At 42.9% G+C, this 16,661-nt stretch overlaps 1 protein-coding gene across 3 annotated transcripts in view; it reads right to left on the reverse strand.

Annotated features, from left to right (window-relative positions):
* l(3)80Fj (lethal (3) 80Fj) overlaps nt 1-16,521 on the reverse strand; it is a 34,276-nt gene extending 17,755 nt beyond the window's left edge. Inside the window, exons 1-20 of one of the 3 annotated variants that reach the window (XM_034984132.1) lie at nt 16,431-16,521; nt 16,254-16,356; nt 15,602-15,797; nt 14,935-15,115; nt 13,505-13,669; nt 12,290-12,542; nt 11,693-11,871; nt 10,660-10,857; nt 10,145-10,297; nt 8,606-8,765; nt 7,862-8,191; nt 7,027-7,220; nt 6,524-6,702; nt 5,980-6,109; nt 5,771-5,851; nt 4,466-4,689; nt 2,867-3,066; nt 1,870-2,043; nt 1,105-1,235; nt 225-361 (exon numbers count right to left, since the gene is read on the reverse strand). In XM_034984132.1, coding sequence (XP_034840023.1) covers nt 225-361; nt 1,105-1,235; nt 1,870-2,043; nt 2,867-3,066; nt 4,466-4,689; nt 5,771-5,851; nt 5,980-6,109; nt 6,524-6,702; nt 7,027-7,220; nt 7,862-8,191; nt 8,606-8,765; nt 10,145-10,297; nt 10,660-10,857; nt 11,693-11,871; nt 12,290-12,542; nt 13,505-13,669; nt 14,935-15,115; nt 15,602-15,797; nt 16,254-16,356; nt 16,431-16,445 — 3,383 coding nt within the window. In that variant the 5' untranslated portion in view covers nt 16,446-16,521. Of the gene's footprint in view, nt 1-224; nt 362-1,104; nt 1,236-1,869; nt 2,044-2,866; nt 3,067-4,465; nt 4,690-5,770; nt 5,852-5,979; nt 6,110-6,523; nt 6,703-7,026; nt 7,221-7,861; nt 8,192-8,605; nt 8,766-9,148; nt 9,285-10,144; nt 10,298-10,659; nt 10,858-11,692; nt 11,872-12,289; nt 12,543-13,504; nt 13,670-14,934; nt 15,116-15,601; nt 15,798-16,253; nt 16,357-16,430 lie in introns of those variants that run through there. The other 2 variants (XM_069509478.1, XM_069509479.1) reach the window with 2 other exon arrangements.
* Nucleotides 16,522-16,661: the final 140 nt, after the last annotated feature.

The following is a 16,661-nucleotide window of genomic DNA, read 5'->3' on the forward strand; positions in this document are numbered from 1 at the left end:
TTTTCAGGAGCATATTTTTAATAGATTTTTTAAACTTGTGCAAAGGTAAGTCCAAAATAGTTTGCGGGATTTTATTATAAAAGGTAATAAATACCATGGAAGCCGGAAGAGCATTCCATACCTTAGCGGTTCGTATAGAAGACCGATAATAAGCAGGCAACGTTGTGCCGATAAAATTCAGCCTATTCGAGCGTACTGCTCAAATTATTCACGTAGCAACTTACTTATTGTCTTCGGACACGTCGAACGTGGCGATGTACAGGCGCATAGTGATGTTCAGCGCGTACTCCGGCTCCTCCAGGAAGGGCGGTGTGCGCTCCACCACGCACAGCAGCGCTCGCAGGGCTGCGTCGCGAACTACCTGCCAGACACATGTTACTTTGACGAGGAATCCTACCAAAATATATACAGGGTGGAAAAAAAATCATACGCCCTGAAGAGAAGTAGGATAATATAGGAGGAAGTATAGATAAAGGTGTATGGATAGCGTTAAGGTAAATATAGTAGTAAGTTATGTACATAATATTAAGAGCGCCACCTCGCCAACAAACTGGCTCACCAGTTTGGCGAGATACAAATGTAAGAAACCTGTACAATTAATAAGAATTAATTAATTAAAAAAAAAACTAAACATTCTCTTATTTTTAAAAAGAAACAAAACTGCATTCTATGATTTTCTAAAATTCGCTTGTCACACCCGTGGGTGCTGGAATTTTCAGCAGCTAAAAATTCAAAAAAAAAAAAATGCTATTTTATTTCACTAGTCGATACAGTTTTGTTTAGTTTAATATTCTTTATTGTACACCAAAAAGAAAAGACACAAAAAAGTAACATATAAAAGAAGAACATACAATTAGCGGCCTTATCGCTGTGAAGCGATCTCTACCAGCCAACTAGCTTGAAGAGGATTTAAAGGCTCGTGAAACTGGGTTTAAGGTGTACGTAAGTTGTTAACAGTCAATGATAAAAATAAAATTTCTTCAAGAAACGTTAGTCCACAAGACATCCATAAAATGTGCAGGGCGTCCTCCACCTCATACCCCCATTGCCATCTCGACCTGCCGCGTACAATAGTTGGTGTGGTGGGACTGTACGGCTCGTTACCTCTAGCGGGCTCTGCAGGCCGTCCAGCAGACACAGCACGTCGTCGTAGGAGAGAGGCGCGCGCGCCGCGCAGCGCGCCGTCTCCAGCAGCGCCACGGTGCACGCCGCCGCCACGCGCCCGCTGCTGCTGCCTGCCGATGCAGATCTTTCATTTTTTTAAATGTATTTATCATAAAATTTAGTGTTTAAAGTGGTGTGAGTGATTATCTATTATCTAAATATATAAAAGGAAAAGGTGACTGACTGACTGACTGATCTATCAACGCAGAGCTCAAACTACTAGACGGATCTGGCTGAAATTTGGCATGCAGATAGCTATTATGACTTTTGAATTATGATTTTTGAAAATTCAACCCCTAAGGGTGTGAAATAAGGGTTTGAAATTTGTGTAGTCCACGCGGACGAAGTCGCGAGCATAAGCTAGTAAAAAATATAACTAAACGAGAACTAGAATGACAGCTACAATGTCATGATCGCAATCACCTCTGATTGGTTGACGCTCGCTCACTATTGGCTACAATGCACTGTTGCAACAAGAATCGCACAAATTCAGCCAATCAGAACAATTTGAGATTGTAATAATGATTGATGCAGGTTTTACGAAATCGACCTACAGATCGCAGAAAACTCCATTAGTGCGAGTACTGTGGGCGGTACATTTGTTCGGGACTACGTCATGAAATGTTATCGATTGAATAGCGCCATCTAGTTGCATCTGTGGCAACCGCCACAATATCCCCACATAAGGGCCACCACAAAACTTACCAATGAGATCGACCAGCAGCCTGAACATCTGGTCGATGGGGAAGAGTTGCGGATGCAGCTGGTCGCGGGAGAATATGTCGCCGACCTCGCCGCGCAACGCCGCGTGCTGGGATATGATCGCCAGCCCGTTCACCGTCATCGCTTCGTTGCTGCGCGCCATGCTGCTTGTTAAGCCTGCAAATTGTTTTCATTATTCAGTCTATAGAGCCTCAATAGCTCAACGGTTAAGAGTTAAGACCGAAGCCCTCGTAGCTTTAGTTTTAAGTAAGTAATTAATTAACACCACTATCATCATCATCAACCGATAAACGTCCGTCTGTTGTCGTCCGTCCACCTAGTGGGGTCTTCCAACGCTGTCTTCCGGTGCGTGGTCGTCATTCCAGTCATTTCGTCACCTTGGGACCCCAAGTCATAATCCCTATTTAGTTGTTATCGAAATCAGTATAATGCAATATAAACTGGCGTGTTTCCACTTGAGACCGTCATTAGCAATAACAATAGGATTACATTCAATATGCCACGTAAACAAGAGGGGTAAAGTAAACCAAACACTCATATAGCCCATTCATTTTTAAAGGAGCCAGTTGAACCTTATATATTTTGTTACAAACCAACCGGTGTTGCTACTTTTGTATTCACCCGCCACAGCTTAATCCTATTGTTATTGATAATGATTCCGTGGCGTCACCCGGTTCAGGGTACCAGCTGAAAATCAGCGCTGTATGTTCTTGTGCAACAAGGCATACAGCATAATGCTGAGCTGGGACCCTTTTTTCGGGTTGTGCCCCACAATATGACAGTTTGTTCCGGCGCTTCTTTTGCTTGTTCTCAGGTGGAAGAAGCGCCGGAATAACCAGCTCTTAGCTTTAAGTTGTAATGTGTGGCACAATTGCATAAATAAACGTCTTTTCTTTCTTCTTTCTTTCTTTCTAATGACGGTGTCAAGTGGAAAGACGCCAGTTTATATTGAATGCACTAAACTAAACGAGCAACCAACCTTGTTTGAGCAAAGGAAACACGTAGCAGAAGCCAGGCGCGGTGAAGTGGTTCGCGCGGTGCGGGTTGTCTTCGCTATCTCCGCTGCCCTTCTTAGCGGCCGCCGTTTCAGTGTACACTAGGTTGATAGTGCGGACGGTGGCCTTATTCAGGTCTTCCTCCTCCCAGCTGGGTTCCAAGTCACATTGGGGCTTGTATAACCTGCGTAGAACGTGAAACAATTTTTAACGCCCATTTTCAAAGCCACGATAACGTGTTTTTTTAATAATAAAAAGAGTTAATATGGCTATCACACGTTTTACAGAGTGCTGAATACGGATGTGATGGCCATTTTTAAATCCAAGATGGCCGACGTAGTTCTCTTCTTTTTAAAGAAATAATATACATGAAATTTCCAAGGTATTACAGAGTGTTGATTACGGAAATGTATGTACGGAAACGTCCATTTCCAAATCCAAGATGGCCGACCTGTTTTTTTTTAAAGAAATAATTAATATGCATGTCATTTCCGAGGTTATACGCAGTGTTGATTACGGAAATGACGTCCATTTTCAAATCCAACATGGCCAACACATTTATTTTTTGAAGAAATTGATATAATAATATGTAGATGTCTTTTACAAAAAATGTACTTTATCAAACGATGGCGTACGGTGGCCCTACCGCGGTTGTTTGACAGCTACAATGTCACGATCGCAATCATCTCTGATTGGTTAATGCTCGCTCACTATTGGCCACAATGCATTGTTGCTCATTGTTGCAACAAGAATCGCACAAATTCAGCCAATCAGAACAATTGAGATTGTAATAATGATTGATGCAGGTTGTAGACAATCGCCCCGCGGAATACGAATTACATTTTTTAAGTTTTACTTCTTTTTCTTATACATCCGATACACACAAAAGCGGCAGATATTGGGAGAATTTTTGTATTACAAAAAAGGGCAATACGCGCAATTTATAACTTAAGACCACGCGATTCCCTTCGAGAGAAATTTAAGGAAATAGATATCCTTACTGTAGCCTCTCAATATATTTATAATAACATAATTTTTGTAAGACAAAATATTCTTAGTTACAAGAAAATTGGTGATCTACACAATAGGCTAACTAGAAACAGAAACAAACTTGCAGCTCCTGCCTTCCGCCTCAGGTAAGTCCAAAAGTCATTTGTGGGTATTGGTATTACCTTTTATAATAAAATCCCGCAAACTATTTTGGACTTACCTTTGCACAAGTTTAAAAAATCTATTAAAAATATGCCCCTGAAAAAAGCATATTACACAATTGAAGATTATCTAAATGATAAAAGAGCGTGGATTTGACCTGCAGCTCGTTCCAGCAACGCACAGGACTGCAAATACTATTTTATACATGGCATAATTTTGTACCTATATCAAATATTTGAAAAGAGCAACCGCCGAGTTTCTTGCTGGTTCTTCTCGGCAGGAAAGGCATTCCGAACCAGTGGTAGATGCATCCGACTATTCGTAAGCACTTGTAAAAGTTTATACGAATAAAAAAGATTTTCATTTTCATTTTCATTTTTTACACATATATACTTTTAGCACTGTGGGAGTATGAAGTGTAGATTTGGTACCTGAGCGTGGTCCGGGCCACGTGGTCGGCCAGCAGCGGGTGTTGCGGCAGCAGCGCGAGGCGCAGCTTCATGTGCGCGGGCGCGAGGCGCGGCGCGGCCAGCGGCGAGCGCAGCGCGGCGAGCACGGCGCGCACGATGCGGCGCGCGCACACTCCGAGCGCGAGGGGCGAGCCGCGGCTCGTGGCTTCCAGCAGCTGCACGGCTTTCTCTACGCCGCTATACAACTGTAAACAACGATTTTTTGAAGTAAAACCCCTGTTTAGGCAGTGGTCCGACCGCCGACGATGAACGAGAAATGTATGTATGTATGTATGTATATACTTTATTGCACCACAGAAACACAAATGACAGGTTACAAAAAGAAATCTTAATAAGTAGGTACAAAAAGGCGATCTTATCCTAGCGTTAAAAAACGAACAAATGGACAATGGGAGGTGGTGTAAAATAAACCTAAATACCAATAGCTAAATAAACTAAACCATATAACAAGAATATAAAATACATATTGTTAATACACTAATACATACAAATAAAGTATGATAGACATACATAAGACTACATAGATATATATACACATATAGATTTAAATAATAAACTATGCCGTTACTGATGATAGCAAAGAGATAGGTAATGATCTTTGACGTCAATTTTAAATTGAAATGAGTAGAATTAGGAACTTAAACGAGTTGGCAATCAGCGGGAAGCAAGTGTGTAGTTTCGATAGTTTTGTCGCCGGGCTATAAGCGAGTGTGTGCGTGCGACGAGGGTTACTCGCGCCATTCGCCCGCGGTCGCTCAGTCCTGCGCAAACCTGTGCGCGCGTTACACATGTTCAAGCGAGCGAGCATCGCTGAACGAATATCGCTGAGCGAGTTTATTTTTGAAAGCTCGTGCAGCTGGCAGTGTGAACAGTCAGAGAGCAACTTTTGATATACGCATCTCTTTCGTTTACACAGAATGTACATTTATTGTGCGTTTCTTGAGAGAGAAAATCGCCGACAGTTAGTCGTTTTCTCGCCGGCGGTCGGATCACTGCTTTAGGCGCGACTTGAACGATTGCTTGAGAAGAAGAACTAGCGCGCACCAAGGTGTGGTGAGATGCGGCGCGTTTTAAAATCCGCAAATTTGAATTTTAATCTATCAAAATCCGTTGCGGAATTAATTCCGCAGCGAGTGTTCTATGTAGTTCTATAGTTCACAGATTTTGCGGGGGAAAAACGTACGGAAATTTTTCTTGGCGCGCGCTATCGCTAGAACTTTTTCGAGAGGATTTTTTTAGATATCAACAAAGAATCTACATACTAACCTCAGTCAATCGTTCTCGGATGGCATCTTCTTTGGCAAGCTGCGCTTTCATGGCCTCCTTCTGTTTAGCCGACAGCGGCACCTGCAACACACAACCTGAGTTACACAAAGCCATGTCACTAACCATGACACAGCCTGCATACACGGACGGACTAACAGTGGAGTCTTAGTAATAGTGTAAATAGATGTAAATCAACTGTCAGCACATACCTCTTTAAGTTTGCCCTCCTTGCGTCGCTTCTCGTCGATCTCGCGCCTCAGCTGCAACTCTTCCAGCTGCTCCTTGTAGCTGTACGCCTTGCTCTCTCGCTTGAGGTTCATCTCTTTGCTCTCTTCGTTGCTAGACAAACAATCATTAATGGTGTTAAAGCGGCCTAGCCTGGGACAGGGAGAGGGAGAAACAGGCGGGAGAGGAAGAGAGAAAAAGGAAGAGGCAGGAGAGGACGAGAGAAAGAAAGAGGTGGAAGAGGAATAGAGAGAAAGAGTCGGGAGAGGAAGATAGAGACAAAGAGGAGGAAGAGAAGGAGAGAGAGAGGCGGGACAGAGAGGGGGGAAGAATTGAGTTAGAGAGGCGTTTTTTAAATTCTTGACTGCAGTGCTGTGCAAGCTGAAATGCACTTTCGTTGCGTCGTCCTAAGAGTCGCTATTTATCAACACGTCATTGCGGAGTAATCCTTTTTAACCTGGAGGGTACTATTAAGTTTTCTGTGGTAGTACGCCTGAATCTAATAAGTTACTGAACTAGACGACTTACCCAGGAACCGCGCTCTTGTCATACAGATGTCCAGGCGGAGTGAGGTACACGAAGTAGTCGTCGCGGGAGACCTGCAGCAGGTCGGGCCTCTGCAGCGCTTCCAGCGCAGCGCCCACCGCCGCGCCGCCCGCGCCCTCCGCGCTGCAGCGCACCAGCGTCGACACCACGTTGCGCACTGTCTGTGGCCGTCACACAAAATAATGATTAGCGATGAGACCGTTTTGTTGACTGAAATACGCATATTAGGGGGTTTCTCGGGATACGCCTAAATCACCCTGTTTTGTATGGAAAAACACGATGAACCCTAATATAGTGCTTGTGACCCTTTTTGCCGTCCTATTTCTTAATTTGAATAAAGTGATTTTTGAGTTAATGCTAAAAACATGGAAATTTTTAAAACCGATCATTTTCATCACTCCAACGTCAATCAGTTTTTCGAACTATGTGTCCTGCTCACTACCACTTCATGTTTGCAACATATTGAGCTACGTCTAGATAGTTACCTCAGTGGGAGTGAACCCCGCGATGTAGAGCTGCTTGAGCTCCGCGAGATGCCTCGTGACCAGCCGCCGGGCGTCCAGGCGCAGGTAGGTGGCCAGCTTGATCCACGACCTGTTGTTCATGGCTTCCACCAACGGGTAGTGCGAGCACGGCAGCGCCTCTAGCGCTAATCTCTCTGCATCCTCCACTTTGTAGTCTAAAACAAAGTTATTGCTTTGTTGAAGAGGAGTTTTCATTAAAAAAATCGTGCGGAAAACAAATAAGTTGTTGACTGCTGATGGGGTAGGTTAATATTAATCTCACCACCTGGGTGCCTGGTACACTTCGGCCGTTGCGCCAGATCCTTTTTCCACGCACGTGCAAACTGTGGAATCAACTCCCTTCGGCGGTTTCCTCATTAGATTACAACATGGGGTTATTCAAGGGGCTAACAAATTTCTGAAAGGCCGGCAACGCATTGGTGGTTCCTCTGGTACTGCAAATGTTAATGGGCGGCGGTAATCACTTAACATCAGGCGACCCGCCTGCTCGTTTGCGCGCCATTTTTTTATTTAAAAAAAAATATTAAACCAAGCGGTGCTCAAATATCGAAAAATTAACATATCTGGCGACAATCTATGGAGTACAAGAAATAAATAAAACGAACTGAAAAAAGAGTTTTTTCGCAAAATAATTTAAACACTGATCGGCCTCAATAGTTTTCAAATCACCGTTTTCAGTATTTTTCGCACATTTCAGTATTTTAAAATCAGTTTCCTTGAAACTTAAAATTTGAATTTACTTTCGTTTAAATACTTGCAAAAAATATCTATGTCGAGCTACATAAGTATATCTTACCTCTAAACGAACACAGTGCTTGAACACAATCCAATATCATCTTCCCCGTCACATCCACTTTGTCTTCCGGAGGAGTCTTCTCTTTCACTGTAAATATCTTGCCTTCCTCCAGCACTTCATTCAACTTTTGCACTAAACTCCTAGCTAACAGAGCTCGATCTTCTCTGGCAAGTAAAGCCTTCACTTCCTCTATTCCAGCAGTCCGGACCGACTTGACAGGGGATAGGAGGACCACTATGAGCGCCTTCAACACGGGTGAATTTTGATCACTGGCAACACTCCCGTACTTTTCCAAAACGGTTCTGCATAGCAACCCCACCTGTATTAGGACTATAAAGGGGTAAATGTTATAGTGCTACCTTGGAGCAAATAAACAAACAACTACATTTTTGAAATATTTATCCAATTATATCAATTACTCATTCAGAAACTATTTTAAACTAATTTAGCGTTTAAACTATCGTGAGTGATTTCCATTAGTCAGTTTTGTCAGTTTAGGCAGTACAGTCAGAAATCGAAAAATGATCTTCATCTTCATGAAGACATCAACGATCCCCATTTTAAGCTACCCTAAAAAAATAATATTTATCACAATTTTATTTCACCACTTTGTCGGCGTGATTAATATTTATACCCATGCCAAATTACAGATTAACCGAGGACAGACGGACGGACATGGCGAAACTATAAGGGTTCCTTGTTTACTGCGGAACCCTAAAAAGCAATAATATGTGAGTAGGGTACCGTCATCGGGCGCCGCGGCGAGCACCCGGTCGTGCAGGAACACGTGGTTGTGGTGGTGGGTGAGCGCCGCCCACGCCGCGCCGCTCGCCGGCAGCTCCTGCGCGCCGTCCAGCTGCGCCAGCGCCGCCATCGCGCAGATGCCCTCGCTCACCAGCAAGTGCTACACGAAATGATAAATCCCATTTTGATAACACAACTTGAGCTATTTTTAGCGGATTAAAGATTTTTTAATTTAATCAATTTTGACGAAATTTGGTACAAATATAACTTGCATCCTAATTACAGATGTATACTACTTTTGTCCTAGAAATTCAAAGAGTTCCCAGGGAAGCATAAAAAACCTATATCCACACGGACTTGTCGCAAGCATCATACTCATTGAATGGGCATTATGCGGGAGGATCTGGGAGTCACTACATTAATATCCCAAGAAAACTGGTATTAATGGTACCTCGACCCTCAGCAATAAGAAATAGCGACGAGTACGCTATGCGGACGGGCCGTGTCGTGCTCTTTGCTGATAGACCGTTCCGCTTCACTGACCTGTAGCGGTTGTTGCGCAGCTCTCTCCGCAGTGGCTAGTAGGGAAGCCCACAGCGCAGCTTTGTGCGCGGCGCCGCGGCGCAACGCGCGCGATATTAGCGACGTGTACGCTATGCGGACGGGCCGTGTCGTGCTCTTTGCTGATAGACCGTTCCGCTTCACTGACCTGTAGCGGTTGTTGCGCAGCTCTCTCCGCAGTGGCTAGTAGGGAAGCCCACAGCGCAGCTTTGTGCGCGGCGCCGCGGCGCAACGCGCGCGATATTAGCGACGTGTACGCTATGCGGACGGGCCGTGTCGTGCTCTTTGCTGATAGACCGTTCCGCTTCACTGACCTGTAGCGGTTGTTGCGCAGCTCTCTCCGCAGTGGCTAGTAGGGAAGCCCACAGCGCAGCTTTGTGCGCGGCGCCGCGGCGCAACGCGCGCGATATTAGCGACGTGTACGCTATGCGGACGGGCCGTGTCGTGCTCTTTGCTGATAGACCGTTCCGCTTCACTGACCTGTAGCGGTTGTTGCGCAGCTCTCTCCGCAGTGGCTAGTAGGGAAGCCCACAGCGCAGCTTTGTGCGCGGCGCCGCGGCGCAACGCGCGCGATATTAGCGACGTGTACGCTATGCGGACGGGCCGTGTCGTGCTCTTTGCTGATAGACCGTTCCGCTTCACTGACCTGTAGCGGTTGTTGCGCAGCTCTCTCCGCAGTGGCTAGTAGGGAAGCCCACAGCGCAGCTTTGTGCGCGGCGCCGCGGCGCAACGCGCGCGATATTAGCGACGTGTACGCTATGCGGACGGGCCGTGTCGTGCTCTTTGCTGATAGACCGTTCCGCTTCACTGACCTGTAGCGGTTGTTGCGCAGCTCTCTCCGCAGTGGCTAGTAGGGAAGCCCACAGCGCAGCTTTGTGCGCGGCGCCGCGGCGCAACGCGCGCGATATTAGCGACGTGTACGCTATGCGGACGGGCCGTGTCGTGCTCTTTGCTGATAGACCGTTCCGCTTCACTGACCTGTAGCGGTTGTTGCGCAGCTCTCTCCGCAGTGGCTAGTAGGGAAGCCCACAGCGCAGCTTTGTGCGCGGCGCCGCGGCGCAACGCGCGCGATATTAGCGACGTGTACGCTATGCGGACGGGCTGTGTCGTGCTCTTTGCTGATAGACCTTTCTGTAAACAAAACAACAAATAAATAAATAAAAAAGTATACGTTTAATATCATACTAGATAAAGACTTGAAGAAAACGCGACACTAGGGAGTTCAACAACAAGTTTTCGACTATAACTATAGAATACTTAATAGTACCATATAGGTGCAGAAGGATTACTCTGCAAGAACATTCAAATAAATAGCGACTCTTCTGACGCAATAAAGTGCAATTTACCTCGAACTACACTGCTGTCTAAAATTGGACATACATCTCTCTTTCTATCCTTAAAAATGGACAAAACACAAAAAAAAATTTAGTAAAAAAATTAAGTATTTTAAAAAGAAAAATAAAGATAAGAAATCTTAAAGCAATGTTGGTTACCTTGTATATCTGCAAGATGTTCTCAGGCAAGGGGCTATTCAGGCTCTGGATCCAGCGGTACAGAGCCTCCAAGGCGACGCACAGGGTGCGCTCGTGCGACTCGCTGTCGAGCACGCGGCCCGTCTGCGTCACCACTTCGTCGAACAGCTTCAGCCGGTCCTCTGCCGACACCGCCAGCTCGCTCAGTGTGCTCACACCCTGCAATCAGTTGTGCGAAGTTAGTGCACTGATACACATCCTTATCACGATCAATTCATCGCCGGCTCACTACAGAGCACGGGTCGCCTCTGTATGAGTTGGGTTTGGTCATAATCTGTCACGCTGGCTAAGTGCGGATTGACAGGCTTTACACACCTTTGAGGACATTATGGAGAACTGTCAGGCATGCAGGTTTCCTCACGATGTTTTCTTTATCGTTAATCTAATCGTTTCTATCCTAAACCTTTCCGATTTGAGAGGAGACCTGTGCTCAGTAGTAAGCGTATATCCATCCATACTAATATTATAAATGCGAAAGTGTGTCTGTCTGTCTGTCTGTCTATCTGTCTGCTAGATTTTCACGGCTCAACCGTTCAACCGATTTTGACGAAATTTGGTACAGATATAGCTTGCATCGCGGGGTATAGGCTACTTTTCAAGGAGTCAGAGAGTTCCCACGGGATTTTTTAAAAACCTAAATCCACGCGGACATCATCTAGTTAAAAATATATTTCTAGCTAGGACAGCACAATATGGCGGACACGATTTCGCTTTATTCGTTTCGACGCATTATATAGTGCATACATTTTGAAAACGCACTTGCTGTATTTGCTCTATGTGTATAGTACGATTTGAGTCCATAATCTAAAGGAAAACCGCCAACCGAATTATAATATGGGTACCTTCAAGACAAGAGTGAATAGGCATCTTCTTATTCTAGGCAAGCGCGCTCCATCTTAGGCTGCATGCATCACCCAGGTCTGATTACAGCCAAGCACTAGTGTATAAATTTAAAAAAAAGAGCAAATATGGCGATTTGAAAAACAAAACTTACGTTTAGCACGGCAATCTTATCCTCGCTGGAGGTGAGTTTCCCCGAGGCGCCGTTGTAGTGCGCGAAGGCGTGCGTGAGCAGCGCACGCGCCGCTTCGGGCGCCGAGCAGCGGCGGCTGAGCGCGCCCAGCGCCGCCAGCGCCTCCGCGCGCACCCACTCGTCGCGCGAGTGCAGGTTCACTGGCAGAACAATCTGTTTACTCTATATACTCTGGTTATACCCTATCCAAGGAAAGAAGTTAGTATAGCACTCTCTCTGTTACATAAAAATGATAGAGCCACAAATCTCAGAAGGCGTTAACCATTTCAGATTTTTAAAGAATTCATCCATACTATTCCAAACTAATATTGTAAATACGTCTGCTAGCTTTTCACGGCCCATCCGTTGACCGTTCAACCGATTTTTATTTAATTAGGTATTTTTGAAATTCGGTACTTAAAAACACGCGGACGAAGTCGCGCGCATCATCTAGTTTCAAATAAAATTCTAATATAAAGAAAAACGAATCATAATAATAATGCATAGGCTGCATCATAAGTTACGACCAGGTCTGATTGCAGCCAAGCGCTAGTCTATGAATAAAAAAAAAATACTTACCAATCAAACTCTTGCCAATGTCAACTGCTATGCCATCCACCTGAATGTCCAGGTTCTCCAGCACGACGCCCACAGCCTGTATGATGGTCTCCGGACTCCTCAGCATGGCCTTGTGCAGGGCGGGCAGCAACGTGTCTTGCACGTCACACTTTTGTAGCAAGTGTAGTAAGTCAGAGCACGCCCGGATATAGTTGGCGTTGGGGCGGCTTTTGACGCTTATTAAACTTTTTGTTAGGCTCTCTAGCATTTTGGCCTGGAAAAAATTTACACTTTATTATTATTATCATCATACCTACCCATACAGTGGCGTGCAGGTCATAGAGGCATAAATGCACTGCTTACCCCAGTTGTAATAGCTCAATGCATATTTTTCATTATGACCTGCCAGTAAACAGGTTTCTACCTAACTAATGCCTACCCAGGCTTCAAACACTGTGCACGCCACTGTACCCATACAGTAAATGCAAAAGTTTGTTTGATGGTTTGTCCTACAATCACGTCACAACGGAGCCACGGATCGACGTGATTTTTAGGGTTCCGTACCTCAGAAGGAAAAACGGAACCCTTATAGGATCACTTTGTTGTCTGTCTGTCTGTCAAGAAACCTATAGGGTACTTCCCGTTGACCTAGAATTATGAAATTTAGCAGGAAGGTAGGCCTTATAGCAGACATGAGGGGGGAAATCAAAAATCGTGAGTTTGTGATTACATCACAAGAAACAAATTAAAATGTGTTCATAAACAAATATTGCTATTTTCGCCGTTCAAAGTAAGATTACTATACCAAGTGGGGTATCATATAAAAGGGTTTTACTTGTACATTCTAAAACAGAGTTTTATTTATTTTTAGGCATCATAGTTTTTGATTTATTGTGCAAAGTGTTGATAAAATACGATTGTAGTACTTGACTTTACTGCTCAAGTATTAGAGGCGCCGGAATGACCTAACTAGGTCTAACTGGTAATGTGTGGGCACAGCCTTAAAAAAATAAACGTTTTTTCTTTTTTTCTTTCTTAGTACGGAACCCTCAGTGCGCGAGTCTGACTCGCACTTGACCGGTTTTTTTTTGCATGGGTATAGTTTAAGACCTGAAGAGTGACATAGGCTACTTTTTATCCTGGAAAATTAAAGAGTTTTTGAAAACCCCATAAGGATTTTCGAAAAAGTAAAATACTCTATTGGGTATTTCTACGTAGATACCTATCATCTCCTACCTTATGTGTAGATATGAGGGCGTTGTCCCCCGCCTGTTTGACATGTCGACAGATGGCCGAGAAACTGACGCACACCTGCGGCCCGGCGTCTGTCGCTTGTGTCAGCAACACATTCACCCATTTTGACAGCTTCTCACTGCCCATCAACGTCCATGAGTTGTGCAGCTAAAATGTTCAATATACTATTGAATTAGTAACATGTTATAACTACTTTGCAATAGAAATAGAAATCTAAAACTACTCTCTAAAATATCTACTATCTAAAATATAAAAAAAAGCTAATACAAACTCATGCTTGTATACTTCTGTCTGAAATATCCCTTATTTTATTCACAATACATACTTCCTAGCAAAATCCGAAAACGGCCTATACTTATAAATAATTCATTTCAATAGTATTATTTGTGCTAAAAGCGCTGTGTGATGAAAATTACAATTTAGCCACCAATTTTACTACGCTATTCTATATTACTAAGAAAAAACTGGATAATTAGATCCATACCTCTATGTTTCCTCATGTACCTTGGCAATGGCACCGATTCTAAGCACAACCTAATTTAAGAGTATTCGCACCCTCTTCTTACTATTGAAATATGAAAAGGACAGAAGCAGTTTGACATTTTTAAATTTAATTTTTAGATGGTAAAACCCGTGATTTTAGCACGCACTCGCGAACCTACTGTTTAAATTTGTATTGTGCACTAAAATTTAGAGTCTTTAAATGTGAAAGTCATGTTCCGTTCCTTTTTTAGCATTAGTAAAAAGAAAAGGATGCAGATACTCTAAATTTAGAGAGAGACTAGAGAATCGGGGCCATTGTCGCTGATTCCATTGTACACAATCTCTAAACTAAACTAAAATGGCACGTCTAAATCTATTGCTATCCCTTTCATAATATTGCTTGCGGAAAAGGATAGCACTAGATTTAGACCTGTTAATTTAGTTTACTTTAGAGATCGTGTACAAGAGAATCGGCCCCATTGTTTATTTAAAATAAGTAACAATTAAAAGTAATAATTAAAACAGAAAACAATATAAAAATCTATAGATGCATACAATATGTACATAGTGTGATTTGTGAACCATAATATGGAGCATACTAAAATATTTCAAGATCACATTTTGTGAGTAATGGCGCCGATTCTGTTGTCTTTCTCTAAACTAAATTTAAAGTATCTGCATCTTTTTCTTTTAAATATTGCTAAAAAAGGACAGAACATGAATTTTACATTTAAAGACTCTAAACTTTAATGCATGCTACAAATTTAAACAAGAGGATGTGAATTAACACTCTTAAATTTAGGTGTGCTCAGAATCAGTACCAATGTGTGGTTACTCTATTAACTACACATGTAACCACATAAGTATGATTGTTGACTAAAATAAAAATAAAAATGTGCTGCAAAAACATAGTGGAAAAAAATAATTACCAAAGAGTATCCCTTCTCATTTTTCTTCTTATCCCCATGTGCTGTGACGACAGCCAGTAGGTTTGCCTGCGCCAACACCAGCGTGTTGTAATCCAACACATCCTCAGAGTCCTTTAGGGCTCCTTCCACCAGCACTGTGGTCCAGCGAAGTGCATACAAGCCTGTTTGACTGGTGTTTTTTCTTTAACAAATAAAATAAAGTTAAAAAGTAAAATTAGCTTACTTCAAAAATTTTTAACTATCTAAATTCTTTTTTGCCTTTGTATAAGATCCATTAATTCTTCGAAATTTGCTAAATATTCTACAATATTGATATATTGGACAACTGAGTCATTTCATGGAAGAACCCTATGGCAGTTGTTCAAATGCTGATAATTATTATCAAGAAATGATTAAACTAAACACTAGAAACAATTTAGTAAGCATTGAGAAGCGAGTGCATCATGTAGTACAGTAACCAGCAGAAAATATTGTACATCAACCTTTAGAAAGAGATAGCGGTTTCGTAGAGCGTTGTCTCAGTCGGTGAGACAGACAAAACATCACATAGGTACGTGTGACAGAGATAATGCTCTACAAAGCCAAAATCTCATTCTAAACTTTGATGAACAGTATTTCTTGCTGGCTACTGTAATTAATATTATTTTATTGTAATATTTTAACTTACGAGGGTGAAATATGTCTCAGTTGTTCAGAAACTTCAAGCAGTGCAGGCATGAGGCTCTTCAGAGTCCATTCTCTGTGCTGTGTGGCCAGGTAGGCCAGCAGCCCCTTTACATAGGACTGAGACGTGGAGTCCCGGTACCGGTTCAGTGTCAGTAGCAGCACTCGACACACAAAACGTACCGCTGGCTCTGTTATACCTGTTTATATTTTTTATTATTAGTTGCTTATAGTTAAGAATTACTTGTACTTGTTTCTTTCTCTCTCTCTCTCTCTCTGCCTCGTATTCTTCATTGTGGAGGGTAGTGACCCCTTCACATTAATAACATGATTTAAGAATAGAATGAAACAAGCAATTAAAAATTGGTTAAGAATTCGGAGTTGAGGAAATAGGGTAGTTCGGAAATTAGGTTATGTTAAAAAAAATACAGGAAATTATGGAGATGCATAAAAAATATAGTTTCAAGGTTCAATAAGCGTATCGGTGTCCTGTGACCCGCATGTTTGCTAAATATTCTGGATCACTGCACTTTTGATAGGTGACATACTACACTAGAATGGATCAATAAAGCCATCCCAGCGGTCGACACAAATAAAGCTCTACTGTCTGAGCATTATTTGTATACACTCTTTGCACTGTTTCTTTTCTTACTGACCTGGAGTTGATAAAACGTTCTGAATCTCCTCAATCACTTCACGTCTCCCTTTCAAACTTGCGGTTTGAATTTTAAATGGAATATCCTTCAACCTTTTCAGGACCTGACAATAAACACATGTGTTAGATATCCGGCAACACTCGGGTAAGATAAATCTCGTAATGGTATTGAATTTACCTCGGAATCTGCCATATTTTCAAATCATTCAGAATTACAGTAAGAACGGCCTGCAAAAGCACACGTCTTGCTAGACATCACAGAATAAAAAGAAAAATGCATGAAAAAGGATATGTCACTTGTCATAGTGACAGCTGCTAGGAAATAAAGTTGGCATACTGAAACCAATGCTACCATAGAGAGAACTTCATAATGTTCATAGCTCTGCGACATGAGTGTAATGGGGTCATA

Source organism: Maniola hyperantus, chromosome 3 (genome assembly GCF_902806685.2).
Source record: "Maniola hyperantus chromosome 3, iAphHyp1.2, whole genome shotgun sequence".
NCBI classification, from domain to species: domain Eukaryota; kingdom Metazoa; phylum Arthropoda; class Insecta; order Lepidoptera; family Nymphalidae; genus Maniola; species Maniola hyperantus.